The sequence below is a fragment of the Balearica regulorum genome, chromosome 19 (assembly GCF_011004875.1).
Source record: "Balearica regulorum gibbericeps isolate bBalReg1 chromosome 19, bBalReg1.pri, whole genome shotgun sequence".
Taxonomy (NCBI): domain Eukaryota; kingdom Metazoa; phylum Chordata; class Aves; order Gruiformes; family Gruidae; genus Balearica; species Balearica regulorum.
In genome coordinates, this window is record NC_046202.1 from 7486185 (window position 1) to 7506413 (window position 20229).

Consider the following 20229-nt stretch of genomic DNA (forward strand, 5'->3'; position numbering starts at 1 on the left):
GCGAGCCAGGAGCCCCCCACCCAAATTATCCCACCTACTCAAGAGAGAGAGGCGGAGAAAGGAACTGAGCGTGCATTCCAGTTTGCATACTAGGCGAAGAAATATGAACCAACTATTGCAATGGGGAGTGCACGACTTTGTAATCTTTGTGTATAAATGACAAGAGAACCAGCGTTAGGTGTGCTAGATTTGTGGGTACCACCTAGCACCCGGTGCTGAATAAAGCAATATCTCCTCTCTAAACTGAAATAAGTTTTGGGATTTTTACTTTTTGGGTAACAGAACGAAGCAAGCTGACCCTTCCTCTATATCTAAAGCAACACTGGAAGGAGTTTCTGGTGTGTTACTCCATGTGAGTCCTAGAAAAGCCACCACACTGAGTCCATCCAAGGCAGAGATGGCCTCTTGCACCCTCCACAGATGTGACCCTTGTGCCTTGGACCTGCCCCCAAGCAGGTGGAGGGGTTTGAGCTGCCTGCAACTGCTGTGCAGGTGCTCTGAAGACACTTCCAAACTGCTTTGCAGTCACCTCCTGCCCGGATACCAGGGACCAGGCAGTGCTGTCAGTGCGGGGCGAACAAAATAGGAGACCTGCCCAGGGCAGCCTTGTGCCAGTTCTTGCTGTATAAGGTCCACAAGCCACAACACCGACCACCACTACTAAAGATAACTGATTTTTTCTTTTCTCGGCAGCGTCTCGGTGTGGAAGCGTGTTGTCTATTATAGCTCAGCTCTGCAGCAGGAGCCCGTACCAGTCAGCCTGTGTTCTCCTCGGTCATTTCTCCATCCCTACTGCCAGTTCCCCCATTTGTTGATAGCTGGGATGCTCGTAGGTACACTCGGGAAGGCGAGGCCTGTGTTTTGGGGGAGATAAGTTGCAAAGCAGAATTCCTGATTGACTGTGACCCCTGGGAAATGGGGGTTTGAAAGGTTCAGCTGTGTTGGAACTCAGTGCTGCTCTGTCTACTGGTGTCACTGAATTTGAGACCTGAGATGCTCATCACAGCAGTGGGCCAGTATGCTCCGGTACAGATACCTGTGTCAGGGGGCTGCCAAATGAGGGGACGTGGCAGTGCTGGACACGGGTGGGATTCCCAGTGGGGTGGGCTCCCAAAGGCCCTGCGAGGAGGCAGCAGCACTGGGTACGAGTTGCCTTCCCGTCCCAGGGTGTTCTGGAAGGTGCCGGGCGCTGCCGCAGCTGCTGGCGTGGGGCCGCTCGTCCCTGAGGCTCAGCTGTCTCACGCTTCCCTAAATAGAAAGGGAAAAGGGTCTGAGCACTGCGATGGGGGTCAGCCATCCCAGCCGTGGGCTTTTTCGGTGCGAACCCCCGCTGTTCCTGCTCCCGCACCCTGTGCGGCTCTACGGGTAGAGGGAAGCCAGGATTTGCCCCGGCGGGTGGGACGGGATCCCCTCCGGCTGCAGGGAGGTGCTCCCCGCTTGCACGCAGGTTTCCCCCCCCCAGGCTGGGCTGGCTGCCGGGGGCCCTGGCTCACAGCCCTCCCCAGGCACTATATAGCACGGACGTGACGAGGAGGGGACAGGCTGCGGTGACAGGTGATGCTGACAGGCAGCAGGAGCTGCCAGGTCCTGCCCAAACTTGGAGCGAGAGGCGAGCTCTTTCCTGAGCCACACGAACCCTCTGTGGTGTCGCCGAACTTTTTTAATTCTTCTTTGTTGTTGTTGTTTTTCTTTCTTTTATTAATTGACTTCTAAGGATCTACAACAGCCGTGGGAAAAGCTGCTGAGAAGCCGCAGCCTTGAGGAGCAATTTAGGTCTTCATTTTCCAAACTCTTCAGCCTGGTAAGCTGCTTTTATTAATGTGTGCATTAATGATATGCCAGTCTCATGGTGAAGCTCACCTTGGTGGAGTAGGCAAGTGATGCTGGTGACACAGGCTGCTGAAAATGGGGCACAAATTAATGTTTTTCCTTAAAGCTCTGCAGATGGAGGATCCCATCCAGCTGAAAGAGGAAGGCAATAAATATTTTCAGGCCAGCGACTATGAGAAAGCTGTGCAAAGCTACACTCAAGCCATAAAGCTCAACAAGGACAAGGCGCTGCAGGCGGTGCTGTACAGGAACAGGGCAGCGTGTTTCCTCAAAAAGGTGAGAAAAGCTCCCAGCTTGCCTGGGCAGTGCCGAAGGGGAGAAGGGCAGGGAGGCAGCCAAGGGCACTGTGTGGTTTGTCCATTTATTGAATAGAGTGTTTGCCATCTGGTCTGAAATGATGTGTTCTGGGCTTGTCCTGGGAGCTGTAAAGCTGCCTCCTTGCTTCAATCCTGATGGGGCTGAGTACGGTGGTTCGGCTCAGAGATGGTCCCACTTGGTTGCTTTGAAGCAAAAGCTTGTGGCAGCCATTGCTCCACGCTTACGGGAGAGCTCTGCAAGCCGTGGGTTGGGGTGCAGAGACATCGCTCTGGCTGGCTGTCCCAGCACAAGAGAAGCAGACGTAGATATTTAGCAAAACAAAAAGTTATTAGTATCTGTACTAAAATTGTCTCAGCTCCCTGCGGTCAGCTTGTAGTGACCTGCTGTTGGATTTTAGCAGATTTTAGCTTGCATGTTCCTGAATTTTCACTAACCCAGAAGTGACACCAACCTAGAACGAGGTGCAGATAGGCAGTTGTAGTATCCCCTCTCCCATCACTGCACAGGGTCTGCCGCTGCATCGTCTTCAGCGTACGTTGTCTCACCTGCATCACAGACCTTTTCCTCTTCCCCCATCAGTGATGAGAAGGTCCCTAACCCCCCTCTTTCCTTCTGTAGGCTGCTGCTGATTTCACTGGGGCGTCCTGTTAGTAAGTGGGAACAGAGAGGTCGCAGTGTGCATCGGCAACGGGGACGTGCCCTGCTATTCCACCGCTAACAAACCCCTCCCTTCTGCTTTAACAGGAGGAATACGCCAAGGCAGCCTCGGATGCATCTAGAGGTAAGGAGGGGGGCTGTTCTGAGAAAGGAGAGCTGCGTTGCTGGGTAGGCTTGCTCCAGCCTGCTCTCACATCTGCTTTTGGGGCACGGGCGTCTTATTCCTTGATGCCCACTAACACCCAAGAGCTGAGGCCACAGGGGAATTAGTAGAGGAGGTTCAAAAGAAGATGCTCCAATTTGGTGTGTTGATGCAACTGGTGCTAATCAAGTACCAGTTCACCCACAAAGAGCTACATTGCGAGGAGCTGTAGTCATGATAAAGCAAATCACAGTTTACACAGAGGATTTCCAAGAAACGAACTCTGATGCCTGGCTTTGGATCGCTTTCCCAGCTATTGACATCAATGCTTCCGATATCAAAGCCTTGTACCGGCGCAGCCAAGCTCTGGAAAAATTGGGGAAATTGGACCAAGCGTTCAAAGATGCTCAGAAATGTGCCACCCTCGAACCCCGCAACAAGAACTTCCAGGAGACCCTGAGGCGACTGGGGGCCGACATCCAGGAGAAGGTAAATGCTGGGGGAGCAGTCTGAGGTTCAGAGACCAGGTGTGAGAAGTCCTTGCTCTGGGTTACTCCGATGGATTGGTGGTCGTACTGGAAACTCGTAACAATGTGGAGGGATAAATAGGCTCCATTAACTGGAAGTTCATACTAGATGCATGTAAATTTGAGGATCAGATTGAATGGTTAAATTAAAAAGCATGGCAGCTCACTCCTGAGGCTGGCCTGGTCCTGAATGTCTTGGTAAGGTCCTGGCAAGGAATGGGACCAGCTTTGGACTGCATCTGCAGTCACCTTATTGACTTAGTTACCGTTATGCGGGTGCTGTGAAGTCCCTGCATCACTAGGTACCATGAGGTCTCAGAGATGATGGGTTAGGGCTGGCTCTGTCCATGTCGCTGAGTCTGAGATGGGTAGTTGATGCTTTCTGAGGAGTGATGCCTATTTTGTTATCCAGCTTAGATTGTCTGTGGTTTGAGGGTCTGTGGTGTCCTTGAAGTGATAACGGAAAATTGCTCCTCAATTTTTCTCCCTCTGATGTTCCATGCACTCTCTGTTGGCACAGCTGCGCATTCAGTTCTCCACGGACTTGAGGGTCCAGAAGATGTTTGAAATTCTGCTGGATGAGAACAGCGAGAAAGAAAAGCGAGAAAAGGTGAGAACTGTCCTGGACTTATGAGGACAAATTGCTGTTGCTTAATGTCAGAGGCCATACCAAGGAGCAGAAGGCTGCGTTCCCTTCCCCACCTCTCCCGGGTGGAGGAGGAGGAGGTAAGGAGCTGGGAGATGAACTGCACTTGGAGAGACAACTCAGAGCTGAAATGCCCCAAAGAGGCATCACCCTTGTGCTGTAGGAAGGTGGAGCAACCTCCCAAAATACTGGAGGTGGGATCAGACCGTACTTCTGCTCAGGCCCATCTCCACCACCTTCCCCATGTTTCCCTCCAAGCAGTGACCCACTTTCCTTGGGCAGAGCAAAGCTGATCCCCAGATGCACCTGGAGAAACCGTCTGATGGGGTCAGAGCTGGTCTACTGCATCTGTCAGGAGATGGTCACCCCAGAGCTCCCACCGGGATGTCCCAGAGCTGCACGGAGGTGTTTCGGAGGCTGTGCCACTGAGCCCCGGTTCTTCTGTCTCCCACCCAGGCTGCCAACAACCTCATAGTCCTGGGGAGGGAAGAAGCAGGTGCCGAGAGGATTTTCCAGAACAACGGGGTCAGCTTGCTGCTGCAGCTGATAGAAACCAAAAATGCTGAGCTGATCCTGGCAGCCGTGAGGACGCTTTCGGGCATGTGTGCGGGACACAAGGCTCGGGTAAGTAATGGGGTGCTCGAGACTTTCACTGCTGTTGCCTTCACCTGGGGGAGTGGAAAATTGCAATAGTTCATGATGTTTGTGAGCAGTGGGGATTACTTCTCTTCCTTCTGGTTCTTGCAGAAAATAGAAAAGAAATTTAAAATTATGAGGGGGGTGGGGAAATACATATAATTACGCAAATGGGATTAACAGAATATTGAAACTGCCCCTGTTACTCTGCTCCTCATCTCCGGGGTCAAAGCTGTACGTGTTCCCTACGGTGCCTTCGTGCGTGCTGGTGAAGTAAAACTCACAATGAGTTGTTACCACAGACATGGTGGTGAGCACGGCTGGGAAAAACCTGAGTCCTTATCACAGCTCTCAGAAAAGCAGCCAATAACTTTGTCAAAGTTTTGTCTGAGGCTTAGATGAAGGAAAGCAGGGAGAGGATCTACAGGGAAGTTAAGATTCCTGGGAAGGATCCCAAGGCAACTCCCAGTGGTCTCAGTGCCAGCTAATGTCTTACTCCACGCCCAGACAGTTGTTATAGGGTGTAAAACAGCTCATGAGAAGCCCTGTCTGTGTTACACGGTTGAAAGCAGGAGGTGGACGTGTGCAAAATGAATATGTACATCAGTGTAATGGCGCAAAGGAGTTTGGGGGAACTACAACACAACAAAAATAAAATCTACTGGATAAAAACCCAGTGGAGTGGAGATCTATTTTCTTTTTCTGAAACGTTAACTGTTGTCACATGCAGGAAGGCTGTTCTGCAAAGCCCACTAGCTGAGTGTGTTTCTGAACACACCTCCCCTGAATTCCTGACGTGCCACCGTGTGTGGGGACAGGCTGTGTGGTGACGCTGGGTTTGCTGACAGCCAGGACGGGGTTTGTGCACTAAAGAGGCTCTTTGGTAACAACCTTGTGTACGGGCCTCTTCCAAACCCAGCCGCGTTCTTCTCATCGTCCTTGTTGGAAATATTCTGTTGCGTTACTGGCAAATCTAGAGTTTAGGAGTTGTCTTATAATAGATGAAAATAAGAATAAAAAGCAAAACTCTGCCTTGTACTGTCTCAGGATTCACCCAGGAAAATACCTGCTTTGTACAAGCTGAGCCTGACCTTTCTAAAGTGCGCAGGAAGGAACGGCTCGTACCCTTGGCTAACGGCTGCCCTGCTCTCTCCTTTCTGGGGCCAGGCCACCGCCATTCTCCATTACCTGGGCATTGACAACATTTGTATGTGGATGTCTGTCAACAATGAAGAAATCTCCCTGGCCGTCTGCAACCTCCTGCAGACCATCACTGACTGCTTGCTGGGCCAGGGGAAAGAGGAGCATCACGGGAAGGAGGAGGCTGTGGTGCTAGGTAAGAGTACATGACCTGGTGGTCCTTCAGTCTTGCTGGAGAAGTGGGGCGAGCAGGGAGGGCTCTGCTCCTGGGATATCCACCTTATTCCTTGGTGAAGTGGGGACTTTACCCTTCAGGTGTCCAGGATCACAACCTGCACACAGCTCTTATCCTCATGGTGGTAACTTCCATACCCGTGTTCCAGCCACACAATGGCTTTGAATGGTTTTCACTGGGTTCACCTGCTTTCAAAGATGATTTCTGGTAACTGGCTGCTACTGTCTTGCTTCTGTGTAGATAGTAAAAAAGATCTGAGGATGATCACAATGCGCTTGCTGGATATGCTGGTCAGTAAGAAAGTATCTGGACAAGGGCGAGACCAAGCTCTCAACCTCCTCAACAAGAATATCCCGAGGAAGGACCTGAAAGACCATGACAACAGTAGGACCACCTTTGTCATTGACAATGGTGAGTCCTTCTCCTCCGTCCTGTTCTGGTTTGGGAGAAGTGGAGCTGTGTATTCTTGCTTGAATACCTGTAGAACTGACCCTCTGTATAAAATAAATCCTCTCTGGCTTTTTTTGGTATGTGCAAGCCTGGAGTAAAGTTAAATTTATTAGCAGGAAACAGTATTAAGGTTAAGAGAAAAAAACCTGTGTATGAGAACAAGAATTTTTCGGTTTCTAAAGGACTGACTGAACTTCTCTGGTTAGTTTATTCCAATGTATTTGCTAATGTTAGGAGGATTTGGCTTGGATAAATTGTCTGGCTTAAGATGAGATGAACAGCCGCTGAGCTTGCTGGATCCTTAAACTGGTCATTTCTAAAGCTGGAAGGGAGGTGAGGAATTTGTGTGGGGTGTGTGTTTTCATACTAATTCTGATAACTTCTGGTGGAAGTTATTTAATAACACTTTAGGAAAAGGAGGGTTAAGACATCCAATCGCTGAGTTTTCCTCAGATTTTCCTCCAGCCTTGGAGGTCAGTAGGTTTAATGCCTCCTGACAAAAATGACTGATCCAGCCAGGGACCAAACGCACAGTTTTGCTTATCTCACTCTGAGAGCTGGGTAAGAGCCTGATGCTGCAGACCTGTAATCTCACCAGCAGAAGCTCCTCCCCAGTAAATATCCGAGTGCCTTCTTTGTTTAAGGCTTATGTGATCAGGCTGCAAAGTAATTGAAAACCGTCCAAGTCGGCTATTTCACTGCAAGAAACCAACAAATAATATCTTGAGTTTTGTACAGACCCTCTCCCCTCTAACAGCTGTATCTCTCCATTGTTTCCAGGCTTAAAAAAGATACTGAAAGTGGTGGGCCAGATTCCTGAGATGCCTGACTGCCTGCCGCTGACAGAGAACACCCAGCTGACTGCCTCCGTCCTCCTAAATAAACTCTACGACGACCTGCGCTGTGACCCGGAGCGTGACAACTACCGGGTGATCTGTGAGGAGTACATCAAGTGAGTTGGGGCTGGCTTACTGGGGCTGAGGTGGCCCAGAGGCACAGGAGCAGGAGGTGTTAAGAATGAGATGAGGCACTAGCAATCCACTTAGATGCCAAATTGAGGCCCTGGGAGATAATGATTTCCTTGAGATCCTGCTAGATCCTTCAGCTGGGATACTCACATCCTCACGTTGTACTTCCACCTGCTGGGTCTCACAGCCTTCGCATGAATTTGGGCTCAGCCGTGTCCCAGATACCTATATATTTCAGCAGTGGAGCTCAGTTCCAAATCTGAGGGAAGAGTTCCCTGCCCAAGGGAATGAGAACTTTAAGCAACTACTGTTCTACATGGTAACTCCCTCTACCCCATGCAGGAGCAAAATCGACCCACAGGACATGGATAAGACACTCCATGCAATCCAGATGGTGTCTGGAGTTCTGCAAGGGCCCTTTGACTTAGGCAACAAGCTGCTTGGCATGAAGGGAGTCATGGAGATGATGGTTGCTCTGTGTGGGTCTGAGAGGGAGATTGACCAGCTGGTGGCTGTGGAAGCCCTCATCCATGCCTCCACCAAGCTGAGCCGGGCCACCTTCATCATCTCCAATGGGGTGACGCTCCTGAAGGAGATCTACAAGAAGACCAAGAATGAGAAGATCAAGATCCGAGCCCTGGTGGTAAGGATGGCAGCCCCTGCCTCTATCGCCTGGCACGCTCACCAGCTTAACCCTGGACTTCGGAGAGGAGGGAGGTCCTGGGAACATGTTGGATTCACTCACCTCAGCGAGGGGATGGTTTATTGTGCTTCCCTGTGCAAGAAAGGGGGGTATGGCAGGCCAGGAGAGCACATGGATTATTGGTAACTTTGAAGGCAAAACTGGTTAATCTTCCATTAAAGACATCCAATAAGAGCACAAAACCTGACTTTGTGCTACAAGATGAACGATCTACTGGGTATTAGGATGCTTCCTCTTTGTTAGACCTGGCTTCAAACTTTAGATATGGGATTAGGCTGTTTTGAGGCAGCAATACTAGAGGATTAATAACATTTCTCACTGATGTATCCTCTCCATCCTCCTCAGGGTCTCTGCAAGCTGGGCTCAGCAGGAGGTACAGATTATGGACTGCGGCAGTTTGCTGAGGGGTCCACTGAGAAGTTAGCCAAGCAGTGCCGAAAGTGAGTGGTTTTACGTTTTTCTTCTGTTGTTCCGTACTTTGCAAAATACAGTACGCTTCTTTCCCCAGAGATCCTGCCCACACGTTGCCTTCATTTACTGTTGCTGCCTGACAGCTGACAGTGCCCGCCAGAGCACTGGGACCTGAAGCTCTTCTGTGCCTCAAGCAACCATACGTTCCTCCTGCCTCAATAACCAGATAAGCCTTCTCCCTCACTCACTTCCCATGTGAGACACCAGACATGGTGCCTCTCTCTTTGCCAGAATGGTACAGCCTAGTCAAGTGCTATCTGGAATATGCACAAGTACCTTTTGAAGGTGAATCTGCCAGGTGGACTAACCAAGGAGGTGAGATGAAGTTAGGAAGTGACCGAATGGGTGATCACTGCTACTGGCACTGGACAGCAGGGCATCACGTGCTTCATGTGATGGTGAAGGCAAAGCAGTGCTGAGTAGATGTTCTGAGCTGTCTTTCTCTGCAGCATTTAGATCCCTTAAGCTGGACCATGGGAGGAAATTTATGTCTCAAGGGAAGCACCCACAGTCTTTAGGAGCTGCAGCAAAACCTGAGTAGATATTCAGGCCTGAAACTGTCTCAACATCTGTTTTTCTTCCCTCTTCTCCCCGAGAAATTAGTCCTGGTTCCCAAGGTAAAGGTGGATGTCTTTCTGTCTTCCAGATGGATGTGCAACACCAGCATTGATGCCCGGACCAGGAAGTGGGCTGTGGAAGGGCTGGCGTATCTAACCCTTGATGCAGATGTGAAAGATGACTTTGTTGAAGATGAGCCAGCCCTGCAAGCTATGTTTGAATTAGCCAAGGTCTATCTCCTTACCTTGTTCCCTCATTCCTCTGGTAGCATCAAGTTCTCCCAGTTCTCCAACCCAACACGGTCTCCCCAGGCAGGAGGAGCTGTGACCCCAACCCCTCACCTCTAGTTTAGCAAAACTAAAAAACCTCTAGTTTGCCTGTGCCACAGAGACATCTCAAGGTTGTTATCATCCTGCTCTTCTCCCAAGGCTGAGGAAGGTTGCTCTTTACTGTCAGCAACTGCATGAGAACTAAAGGCATCAAGGTGTTGATGGCATCTGATGTCAAACACCCTTTTTGATCATCAAAACATTTTGGTTTTCTCTGCCCTGTGCTATAAAGCTAGGGATAAGCCTAAAAATACTTCAGCTAGTGCAAACCACCATGATGGCAGTCTCAAGGGACCTGTTTCCTTGCCGTGCCCGCCTCACCCTCACATAAGCTTTTATTTTTCTGTGCAGACAAGCGACAAGACTATCTTGTATTCTGTGGCTTCTGCGCTGGTGAACTGTACCAACAGCTATGATACGAAGGAGCTGGTTCCAGAGCTGGTGCAACTGGCAAAATTCTCCAAGCAGCACGTGCCTGAGGAGCATCCCAAGGTAGGTTGTCTGCAGCTGATGAGCTGGGAGGAGATGCTTGGATCTGAAGACTTTCTTTGGTGTATCCATTTTCACAGACCTCAGGTCTCCTGTCTCGGAGGCTGAAACTGCTTTGGTCTCCAACCAGGCTTGGCTGTAGTCAGCAGGATGGCAGCTGCTAAGGGGCTAATCCCTTTCCAATGTCCCCCCTCAGGACAAGAAGGATTTTGTGGTGAAACGGGTGAAACGGTTGCTGAAAGCCGGTGTCGTCTCCGCCTTGGCCTGCATGGTGAAGGCGGACAGTGCCATACTGACGGACCAGAGCAAGGAGCTCATCGCCAGGTGCCTTCATTGCTGTTGTGGGAGCAGGGACTGCTGGCCAGCCCATGTGCCACTGAGATGGCACCTCGCTTTGTGGGGTGGTGCATTCTGCCTACGGGGCTGAGATGAAAGGGAGAAAAGATTTAAAACCAAAGTTTTTCTTAAGCAATGTCATAAAAATCTGCTTTCTGACCTTGAAGGGCTGCCTTGCTAGGATGTGTTTTGAATTTCTAGTCCGCTATACTGGTATTGGCTGAAATAGAGTTCATCATACAGGCTGAGAAACTTCTTGCTGTGCCATTTGTTGCTTCCTCCTAGAGTGCTGCGGGCACTGGAATTTACCTGGTGGATCTAGCACCCCTGCAAAGCTTTAGCTCCCTTCCCATGAGGGACGTGGGTTATTGCCTTCCCATGTGGCTGTTTCACTAAGTGATGCTGTGCTTCTGCAGGGTGTTTCTGGCCTTGTGCGAAGACCCCAGGGACCGCGGGACCATCATCGCTCAAGGCGGTGGGAAGGTGATTGTTTTTATGTTTGCAGCCCAACCTGATGTGCAGTTGATGTCTGCTGGGAGCCCGCAATGTGTCTACAGTGAGGGAAGGAGACAGAAAATCATGAGCTGTCTTGGTAGGCCCTGGGCCCCAGACTGACTCTCCAGTTTTATCTCTGCAAGCCTCCAAAAAACCAATCTTTTTGAAACAACTGTGTGTGAGCTACAAGCTCTGGCGTGGCGCCTATTTGAGGACAAACATGAGACATCACTGTGGGCTACAGTCCAGACCCATTTTTTCAACAGACACATCTTTAGGACATTTTTAACTTATTTTAGTATATTAAGGCAATCGTGTACATCTTCTCAGAGGCACTGAATGCTTTCCTGTGTGTCACTAGGCCCTGATACCCCTGGCTGTGGAAGGCACAGAAGTTGGCAAGATAAAGGCTTCTCATGCTCTGGCGAAAATTGCTGCTATCTCCAATCCAGACATGGCATTCCCAGGAGAGAGGGTAAGCTTTAAAAAAAAAAAAAAAATCTTGATAATTCCTTTAGCAAATGAAAATTGTCAAGATCTGAGAACTGGAAAAGCAGTGACGTGCCTTCTCTTCTCAGGTGTACGAGGTGGTGAGGCCCCTCGTCAGCCTGCTGAACACAGAGAGAGATGGCCTCCAGAATTACGAGGCTCTGTTAGGTCTCACTAACTTTTCAGGAAGAAGTGATAAACTTAGGTGAGTTTAACTGCTTTTTGACTTTCTTTCTTCCCCGGGAGTGAATGTGAATTTCAATTCAACACTTTTCTTGTAGGACTATGCAGAGTGGTCAGTTTGAGCTACCTTTGGTAGAGCTGCAAAGGTCTCAGAATTAAAAGATTAATAAAATAGTCAGGAAGAGGACAGTGGCACATTTTCCTCTAGAAAGAGGAAAGACATGAATCTAATCTGCATTAGATAGGGAATGAACCACATATCATGAGCTCCAGTGCTGCAGACACTGATTGTTTCAAAGCCTTCCCTGCCTGCAGTTAATATTTTATAAGTTGGTTATTACTTGTCCCAGGATGTATTTTGTTTGACTGCTCTTCAACACAGGATGAAGATAGTCAAAGAGAGGGCTCTGCCAGATATTGAAAACTATATGTTTGAGAATCACGACCAACTTCGACAGGCAGCCACAGAGTGCATGTGCAACCTGGTGGTTAACAAGGAGGTAACTCGCTGGGCGTCTCGGACTTGCCGCATGCACCAGTTCATGACCCCCTACCTAAATGTGTTGTTCCTGGATTTCATGGGGTTGTGGTTTTTTTAGGTTCAAGAGCGGTTTGTGGCTGATGGAAATGACCGGCTGAAGTTGGTGGTGTTACTGTGTGGTGAAGATGATGAGAAAGTCCAGGTTGCAGCAGCAGGAGCCCTGGCCATGCTTACAGCAGCACAAAAGAAACTCTGCTCGAAGATGACTGAAGTGGTAAGGCCATAAATCTGATTATTGGCAGTGCAGACATTCCCTTGAAGGGGCCTGGCTCAGTCATGAAAATGCCTCTCAAAAGGAAGATGTAGTCCACCAGTTTGATAGAGAGGAACTTAGCGGTGAAGCTGAGACCTGGACGTGCATGCTCCTCATTCGTCCTGGCACAAAGTCAACCAGCCTGCCTTATTCTAGACTTCATCCCAGAACTGAAACCTTTTTATATAGCTATTTCTCAAGCTAAGTCCAGGATGCTAACTGTCAAGCAAGGTTAGGAATGCAGAATATTATTGTATAGGCCCTGAAAACTTTTCGTAAATAACCTGAAATCCAAACCTTGTTTCACTCAGAAATGAGAAGAGTTTGATAGATAATATATTGAGCTTTACAGATCTCAAACCATCTCCATTTCCTGCACAGTCCTGAGAACTCAGACCCCACAAAGCTGAATATCTGGGAAGAGCTGAGGTTGAGAAGACCTTAACCCCGTTGTGTTGCACACATGCTGATGTTGGACACTGGGGCTTGTTAGAATAAAAATGATTCATTAAGCCAAAGGAGGGGCTCAGGAAAATCAATGGGGGGAGTGGGTGGTCTGCTTCTGGTCGTCTCGGCTGTGTCAGTACTCTGATCAGATTCTTTGCACAGAGATTATGCAGCAGCTGAAAAATGAACTGTGTTTCATGTGGTGCTAGTGCCATGAAAGCTTCTGACTATAGTGTAACAAAAATTGAGTTCTAAAGTTTGGAGCCAGGTTTCCTTAGTTAACAAATCCAATAACCATACCTGACACGAGTGGTGAAGAGGTGAGTCCCTGTGCTTCCTTCTGCCGAGAAACGCCTTGCCAAACTCGCATTCTTGGTTGAGGTATTCTTCAGATCAATGCTAATGATCTCTCTCTCTCCCTTGAAGACCACCCAGTGGCTTGAAATCCTGCAGAGGCTCTGCTTGCATGATAACATGGAAGTGCAGCACCGAGGACTGGTCATCGCTTTCAATTTAATCAATGCTGACAAAGAGCTAGCGAAGAAGCTGGTGGAGACAGAGCTCCTAGAGATCCTGACATACATCAGCAAGCAAGAAGATGACCCCAAGAAGCAGCACATCATTAACGTGGCACGGGATTGCCTCACTAGGTGCATGGATTATGGGCTGATCAAACCTCTCTCTCGGGCATGAGGAAATGAAAAGCACCAAAAAAGGCTGAGGGGGGGAAAAAAGGCTACTGAGAAATATGGAAAAGTAAGAGCCATGAGAAAAATCTAGTGCTGTTGTTCAAGGTGTGGAATAATTTGGGGACAACTTTGGAGGATCAGAAATCGTGAAGAAAAGGGGGGGGCATTTGCCTGGGAAATTTGGAAGTGTCCAAGTAATTCCCAGAGGGTGAAAATCCTTTGCCCCACTCAGCCGATAACGATGAAAGCTTCAAGGCCCAGCTGTACCAGTTGGTTGTGTTAGAACCGTGTGGCGGGCTGTTGGAAGGAAACTCAGCGGAGCTGAAATCTGTTCAGCAGCCACCGACAGCTCCTGGTACTTCTGGAATTCCCAGCAATGCGGAACAGGGGGGTCAAATTCCTTGTATTTTGTAGTCGGAAAATAGGTTGGGTTTTAGCTGTGTGCTTTTTGTTCATTTATGGTATTTTTAAACAGCCTTAAGTGGTGTGCCAAAGTGTGAAGATGGCGGATGAACTCTTAATAAATTCACTACTTTGTTCCACGTGGAATTCCCGTTCTGCTTTTATTAAGCAAATGGAGACTCTAAAGCGGCTCCCACTCGCAGCCTTGCATCATACCTGGGAAGCTGGAGTAGTTGGTAGCACAGGCTGAATTTTCACCACTTGCAAACTATGCAGTGCTGCTCAAGTGAACGCGCAGTCACCGTGAAAGGCTATGCGAGGAGGTGGCACCAGTGGGGTAAGCTGAGGTTCACACCAGGGCACAGTGTTTGGTTCAACAGGGAACGTCAAAAATACCTCATTTAGGGAAGAAGGAGAATGAGAAGCAAACACATCAGTTTAATCAATTAAACTTTATTATAGAAATGTTTACATTCAAACACAGATTCTTTATGCATGCTGTGGGCAATAAAAAAGTCACAGACCCTTGCTTTAGTCCCCAGAGGGAAGAAAATCTAAGCATAGAGTAAATATAATTGTACTCAGCAATGATTTGAATGTGAATTCAAGTGCATTAAAATATTTCTCATCATACTAAATGTTGGTGATGCTCACGTGATAGGCATGGCATGATTAAGTGTTGGGGGTTATGATAAGAACACAGGAATAGTCTTTCCTTGTAGATTGATTAAGGGGAAAAAAAGTGCCTCTTTTTCTAACTTGTAACCACATTCAGTTAAATCGCTGGTGCTTTATAATCACACTAGGAGGATATCAGACTGCTCTTCCAAACCAAATGACCTACAGGTCATTCTGTGGTGTGGTTTGTTTTCAACCAGCCTTCAATTTTGGATACCTAGTTTTAGGAATTTTGGATCTGTCTTTCAAAAGTACTTTGCATCTAACTCTACACAGAGTTTTAGCTAAGCAGCATCTCTGAAACCTGGACAGAAAATGCCTTTGGTATCTAAGGGCGGTTATAGAGAGTTTTCCTTCTCCCACTAAAACTCCTCTTTGGAGCAACCAGGTTCTTCTAACCCACACTGACTGTTGCTGAAACTACTTCTGCAAAAGCCATTTATTTGTATTTCTCAGCTAAAACATGGACAGAAGGCCTCATTTTTACTTACCTAAATATCTAAATTGAGGCTGTCTTTTTAAAAATGGCTTCTAAGACAGAATGCCTATGCTTTTGGTAACTTTTCTGAGCAGTACGATGAGTATGGGAGGGACTTCTGGCTTTTCTGGTCAAAGCCAGAAAGTCTTCCAGTTTCCTGTCTTGGCATGGTGGTTTCCACTTGGCAATGCACCTGCGTGCAGTCAAAGGCTGAGCGTCGGGTTTTGCACGTCCCCGGAAGGAGCCTTCAGGGAATGATGTAATTCCACTGACATTCAAAGTATCTCTTTTCTCTGCATTATTGAAACCTTACCTTTGATTTAAAACAGACTGTAAAGGATTTCCAAGAATGGGCTTTTAGAGAGGACCAGCCATTACAAAGGAAATCCTTCTAGTTCAGACACAGAATTAAAAAAAAATCCAGACATACATAACCATGGCCTTATCAGGGCCTTGTTTGGATCCTGTGCAGTTACCTGTTCTCAGTTATCAAACAAGTGTAAATTTAAATTAGCTCAACAGCCCAGCTTCTGGAAAATATCATAACTCCCTCAGAAAGCTGCTTCAGTTGATTTTTCCATTAAAATATCCAACCCTGGGTGCTCTTGGAGGAGATCTTCACTGAGTTTTTCTGGAGTATATATTGTGCTGTGGGATTTCACTAACAAGGCAAAGCAGAAGAAATGGTTAGCGTTAGCGTAAGATATGTAAATCCAGCCCTCTGAAATGATTCTGTGGGATTTAATATTGGTGAAAGGTTACAAATACAGACATAGCTGCCTGAAATACCTCTTTTTGCTTCTTCAAAATTTTCCTTAACCACTCCATGTGTTTCCAGCTGCTTTTGCAAAGACTACTTCCTCAGGGAACTCAATCCTCATCTCCTTCCCAGGTCTCAGTTCCTTTGCTAAAAATCCCAGCACAGGAGCGGCTGTCACCAACCTTGTTTTGGAGACCTGGTGAGTAAACAAAGATGCAATAACGGATCAGTCCAAAAGCCCTGGACACCTGGTTGATCTTGCAATGCTACAGAAACATTGGGCTCTAACCAGCAGCAGACTCTCCACTCTGGTCCCAGCCCCAGTCACTTCATGTATTTACATCGGGCTGATTCCAAGTGACCTTCTCCTCCTGTCTTTCCCATTTTTCAGTGGATTGTGAAGAGACATTGGCCAATAGAAACATGTGATGCAGCATGAGCATTTGCTGTCCCTCACTGCAAGAGTGACAAGCTGTCCTCATGCTGGTTTTAGGTATTTTGCTCTTCATTGGAATAACAAACACAATGCATAGACAGAAACCTTGCAACTCATGTGGACAGCAGCTGATAAGCAACAGAACGGGATCAGGTCATGGACCACGGAGCTGCTCCTGGTCTCCTTATCTCATTAGCTGCTGTTGTAACCTCTAACTCTGTCAGTGATACCCCTTTCACTGCCCAAGAATTGGCCAGTGAACAATTTTTCTGTCCATAGCTCTCAGCTTAGTCAACTGTCAGCAGCAGTGGAGAATATCCCTAAAATCAGGAGGGAAAGCAGGTAAGACTGGCTAAGACTAACACCACTGCCAGGCAAGGAGCAAGAAAATAAAAGGAAATATTGGAAAGGAGTCTTTTGGACCTGGATCAGCAGCAGTCATCCACACAGCCCATTCATCAGCTCTCAGTCTCCTGACGGTGCTGCCTTCCACTAGCCATGAGTCCAGGTCTTTGGAAAACACGACACAGGTAAATGGCTGAATCTTCACAGCGCAGGTGCAGCCACGGTGATCTCCAGCCTTGCTGTGTACTTTGAAGATTTTGTGTTCATACCTTATGCTGTGTATATTTCCACTCCTGCAGAAATGGAAGAGGGTTAATTTGAGAAGCACCACATTGTGTGTACAACCCAGTTCTCGGGCTACAGATACTTGGCTTTGTACTTGTAGAGGCTAAGGATGCGATTTCACTGCTCCAGGTTTCAATAAAATCAAAAGGTCATTATCTCGCTGTTCAAAGTGCAAGTATTTTCTCCAGTCTGGAAACAAAAGAAGAGACCAAAAAGTCTCTTCTAAATCTAGTCTGGTCTTATCTCTAAGTTGTAGTATTCATTTTCAATTTCTGCTTTTACAACACCTCTAGAGTTCAAGCAGGGCAGACAGTGCACAGGCAAGGGTATATTTTTGATCTTGTTTTGAATTGGTATCTTTTTTTTTTCTTGCTTTTTCACCAAAACATATTTTTCCAACACAAAAAACTACTTCAGGATACCTTGTTGCTAAGCAGACCATCTGCTGCTGTTGATCATCTTCAAGAGTCATTCTGGGCCTGAAACAATTGGAAAAAAAAATTGCTTACCATTTATGCTGAAACATCAGTCTTTCAAAGACTTTGAACAATAAATACACTGAGTCACAGAGATGAGAGCAACAGGGATTTTCCTCCACTTCCAAAATAGAGTGCTTGCTTAAAATCTAAATGTGTCCCCCAGGTGTTTATTTTTCTGTCCTTGAGCATGAGGGGATGTCGGAACACAGAAGCAGCCTCAAACAGTTTCTCTACAGCCAGGCTCGTTCCTCCCTTCAATACCACCCCCTTACAAATTCCTGGACTGCATGCCCCTTCCTCCTTCCCTCTAATGACTCAGAAAAGGCTGTGCTAAGCCTCACCTCGATCTTCAGCATCCAGTAATCTCACTAATAATCAATCAATAATAACAACTGACCCTTCTACTTTCAGCTCTGTTTGGCCACCTTCGGTAGTAAGGCGGCTGAATCTTGGCTGATTGCCACTTGACACTTGGACTGCAGGCAAATTCGTTAAGTGGTGGCAAAGTGCATCTGCATCACATTTAAGCCAATTCCTTAAAATGAAATCCAGCCTCCTTGCTACAAAACACATCTGTGGTAAAAAAGCACCTGGAAATAAGTGAAAGTGTGCCTAGAAGAGATCTTGCCTGTGACAGGACCACAGCTTATTTCCAGTATCACAGATTTGCCTTCCACATGGCCAAATATTAAGCCACAGAGCTGCAGGGCACAAAAACTCCAACGAGCATCTCCTCCAGATCTGACACAGCAGACAAGTTTCCTGCCTTGTGTGCCTCTCCTCTGAGTTAGTTCTGCTGAGCAACATCGCCCAGATCCTCGTAGCTTTGAGTTATGGTACAACTAAAGCAGCAAGGATGTTAGTGTGGCCTACTTTCTGCTATCAGGTAGAAGAATTTTCCCATCCAGTTCCAGAGCCCCGCTCTAGTGTGCTGCAACAGGACAGCCTGGCTGACTGCCGAGATCTCAGACTGCCTCGGTGTGACAGAGAAAAGGACTTACCCCACCTCTTCTCCTTAGTTCTGGGCTAACACTTCAATATTTGAAATATCAATTTTAAATCCTTAAATATATTTATATTATAAATCCTTAAGTTCCAGAATGATGTGCAGCAGAAATGGGGTATAAAGTATCCAGATTGTGTTACCTGTTTTCTCCTTTGCCCTCTCCCTCCATTAAAATCTAGGAGAAATGAAACTCACTTTGTTGCTGGTTTCACTTCTCTGCCTGTTTTGGTTTTTTCTCCTCTATTTCCTGTGATGAAGCACCAGTGTCCACAGACTTCACTGGATCCTTCTAGCTCTATCTGAAGTTCAAAATAGGTTTTTGCCGGGAGCCCAGCCCTCCGGAGCTATTACGTCCCTCCCCCAGCACTTTTCCAGTGGCCAAAATCTATCAGAAGAAAGAGACAATTAAAAAAAAATAGCTCAGAAGAAATCCCCCAAATTACAGCATTTACACTAAAGCTAACAATTTTATACAGAAATCATGCCTATATACAACTTTCAGCTGAAATAATTAAAGATATGGGTTAAAATTGTCTCATAACTTTTCTCTGTGAAAGTGATCCACTTTGGAGCATCCTCAGTGTCACCTCCCTCCTTGGGGCAAAATTCCAGCAAAGGCACTGAGATTGGGGCAATAGTGAGAGCACTGAGAACAGGGAAGGTTGTGGGCTTGACTGCAAAGCCTTGAGAAGCCTCGCACAGTGGTGGTTGAGCATGTCCTGGGTATCTGCTCAAATAAAAACATAGTGTGCTCATGGGCAGGATTACAGCTTCATGTACAAAGTAAAAATGCTTTTTTAGCTTTTGATTCCATATCGTGTCAAAGAGAGCCCCTGGCTCAACCCGCGTGGCAGGAGCCCGTGTAAAAACCCCCCTTCCTTGCTTAGCCCCTTGTCTCCTTTCTCTTCATCCCCCTCCAGACCCCATTCTGGTGTCCCAGGCTTCTCTTCATTCATTACAGAGCACACTTTTTCCCAGTTGCATTTTTCATGGTGCCCACCACCAGTTACAGAAGACTTCCCTCCCTTTCGAGATTTCTCCTTGTGGGCTGTGCAGAGTCAGAATGAAACCCACAGGTACAAAGGTGGGTTCAAAAAGCTTTTATTTTTCAACTCTGAGTCTTGCTCTCAGGTTGGATCCTCCTCTTGATCCTGCACAGAAAGGAAGGCCCCGGCAGGGCCAGAAATCCCCTCCCCAGGAGAATCACATGAAATATATCTGAACAGGCATGCGTGTCACTGAGTTACTGCTTTAAAACATCAGGATGGTTTTATCCACCTGGCCTTAAACAAGAAAGCATTTTATTTTAACTTGCATATTAAATCATGATATTTTTCCTTCCAAAGCACCTTCTGTTCAATTGTTGGAATATTTTTATTCCTCACACAATTTTTTTTTAATTACTTCCTTTTTTTTTTTTTTTTTTTACCTTAGTTGTAACGGCCATACCACACTCATCACACTGCCCCTTGTCGTGGAGCCGTTTCTATACAACATGACAGCCGGGCCCTCAGGACCGGACAGCGTTTGAGGCAGTGACTTACCACTGCCTTCTGCCTGTCGCTGAGAAAACGGAGGAGAAAGAAACGAAACAGCTCCAGGGCCGGATGCCGCAAGGAAGAGGAAAGGCCGGGCCGCCTCCTCAGGGCGGGAACTGCTCGCGCCGCACCGGGCTCTACTAACGCGCATTCCTATTGGCGCCCACCCCGCTTCGTCTGCAGTGCCGCGCGCTGCCATTGGCTGTTGGCCGCCGGGGGTGGGACAAAAGGCGGGCAGCTCTGCCTCGGCGTGGTTGGGCCTGCGGGAGCGTGGTGGGATGAGGGGGGCT

The 20229-nt window shown here is 47.6% G+C and overlaps 1 protein-coding gene and 1 long non-coding RNA gene across 4 annotated transcripts; one reads left to right on the forward strand and one right to left on the reverse strand.

Moving 5' to 3' along the window:
• The first annotated feature begins 1529 nt into the window (after positions 1-1529).
• Positions 1530-14081, forward strand: UNC45B (unc-45 myosin chaperone B). The gene is made up of 20 exons (XM_075771639.1): positions 1530-1801; positions 1937-2106; positions 2893-2929; positions 3261-3436; positions 3995-4084; positions 4577-4744; positions 5924-6092; positions 6372-6542; positions 7362-7533; positions 7892-8192; positions 8598-8692; positions 9370-9511; positions 9962-10102; positions 10296-10423; positions 10852-10918; positions 11292-11405; positions 11509-11624; positions 11985-12102; positions 12202-12357; positions 13270-14081. Exons 2-20 carry the CDS (start codon positions 1945-1947, stop codon positions 13534-13536), a joined length of 2790 nt encoding a protein of 929 aa, XP_075627754.1. The 5' UTR covers positions 1530-1801; positions 1937-1944; the 3' UTR covers positions 13537-14081.
• Positions 14082-14371: 290 nt separating this feature from the next.
• LOC142604489 (uncharacterized) lies at positions 14372-20213 on the reverse strand. 3 transcript variants are annotated; one of them, XR_012838356.1, is made up of 5 exons: positions 19946-20213; positions 18597-18786; positions 17339-17395; positions 15880-16924; positions 14372-15751 (listed from the first exon to the last, which is right to left on the reverse strand). It is a non-coding gene; the product is annotated as an uncharacterized LOC142604489 (long non-coding RNA). The 3 variants fall into 3 exon arrangements; XR_012838355.1 differs by having other exon boundaries at positions 14372-16046; positions 16710-16924; positions 19946-20190; XR_012838354.1 differs by having other exon boundaries at positions 14372-16924; positions 19946-20188.
• Positions 20214-20229: the final 16 nt, after the last annotated feature.

What these genes read in the sequence shown, in the direction of transcription:
- UNC45B (XM_075771639.1), top strand. Translation starts at nt 1,945, where the DNA reads ATGGAGGATCCCATCCAGCTGAAAGAGGAAGGCAATAAATATTTTCAG. An exon ending in GGGCCGACATCCAGGAGAAG is followed by an intron (nt 3,437 to 3,994) that starts GTAAATGCTGGG and finishes CTGTTGGCACAG; the next exon opens with CTGCGCATTCAGTTCTCCAC. An exon ending in TGCCTGAGGAGCATCCCAAG is followed by an intron (nt 10,103 to 10,295) that starts GTAGGTTGTCTG and finishes GTCCCCCCTCAG; the next exon opens with GACAAGAAGGATTTTGTGGT.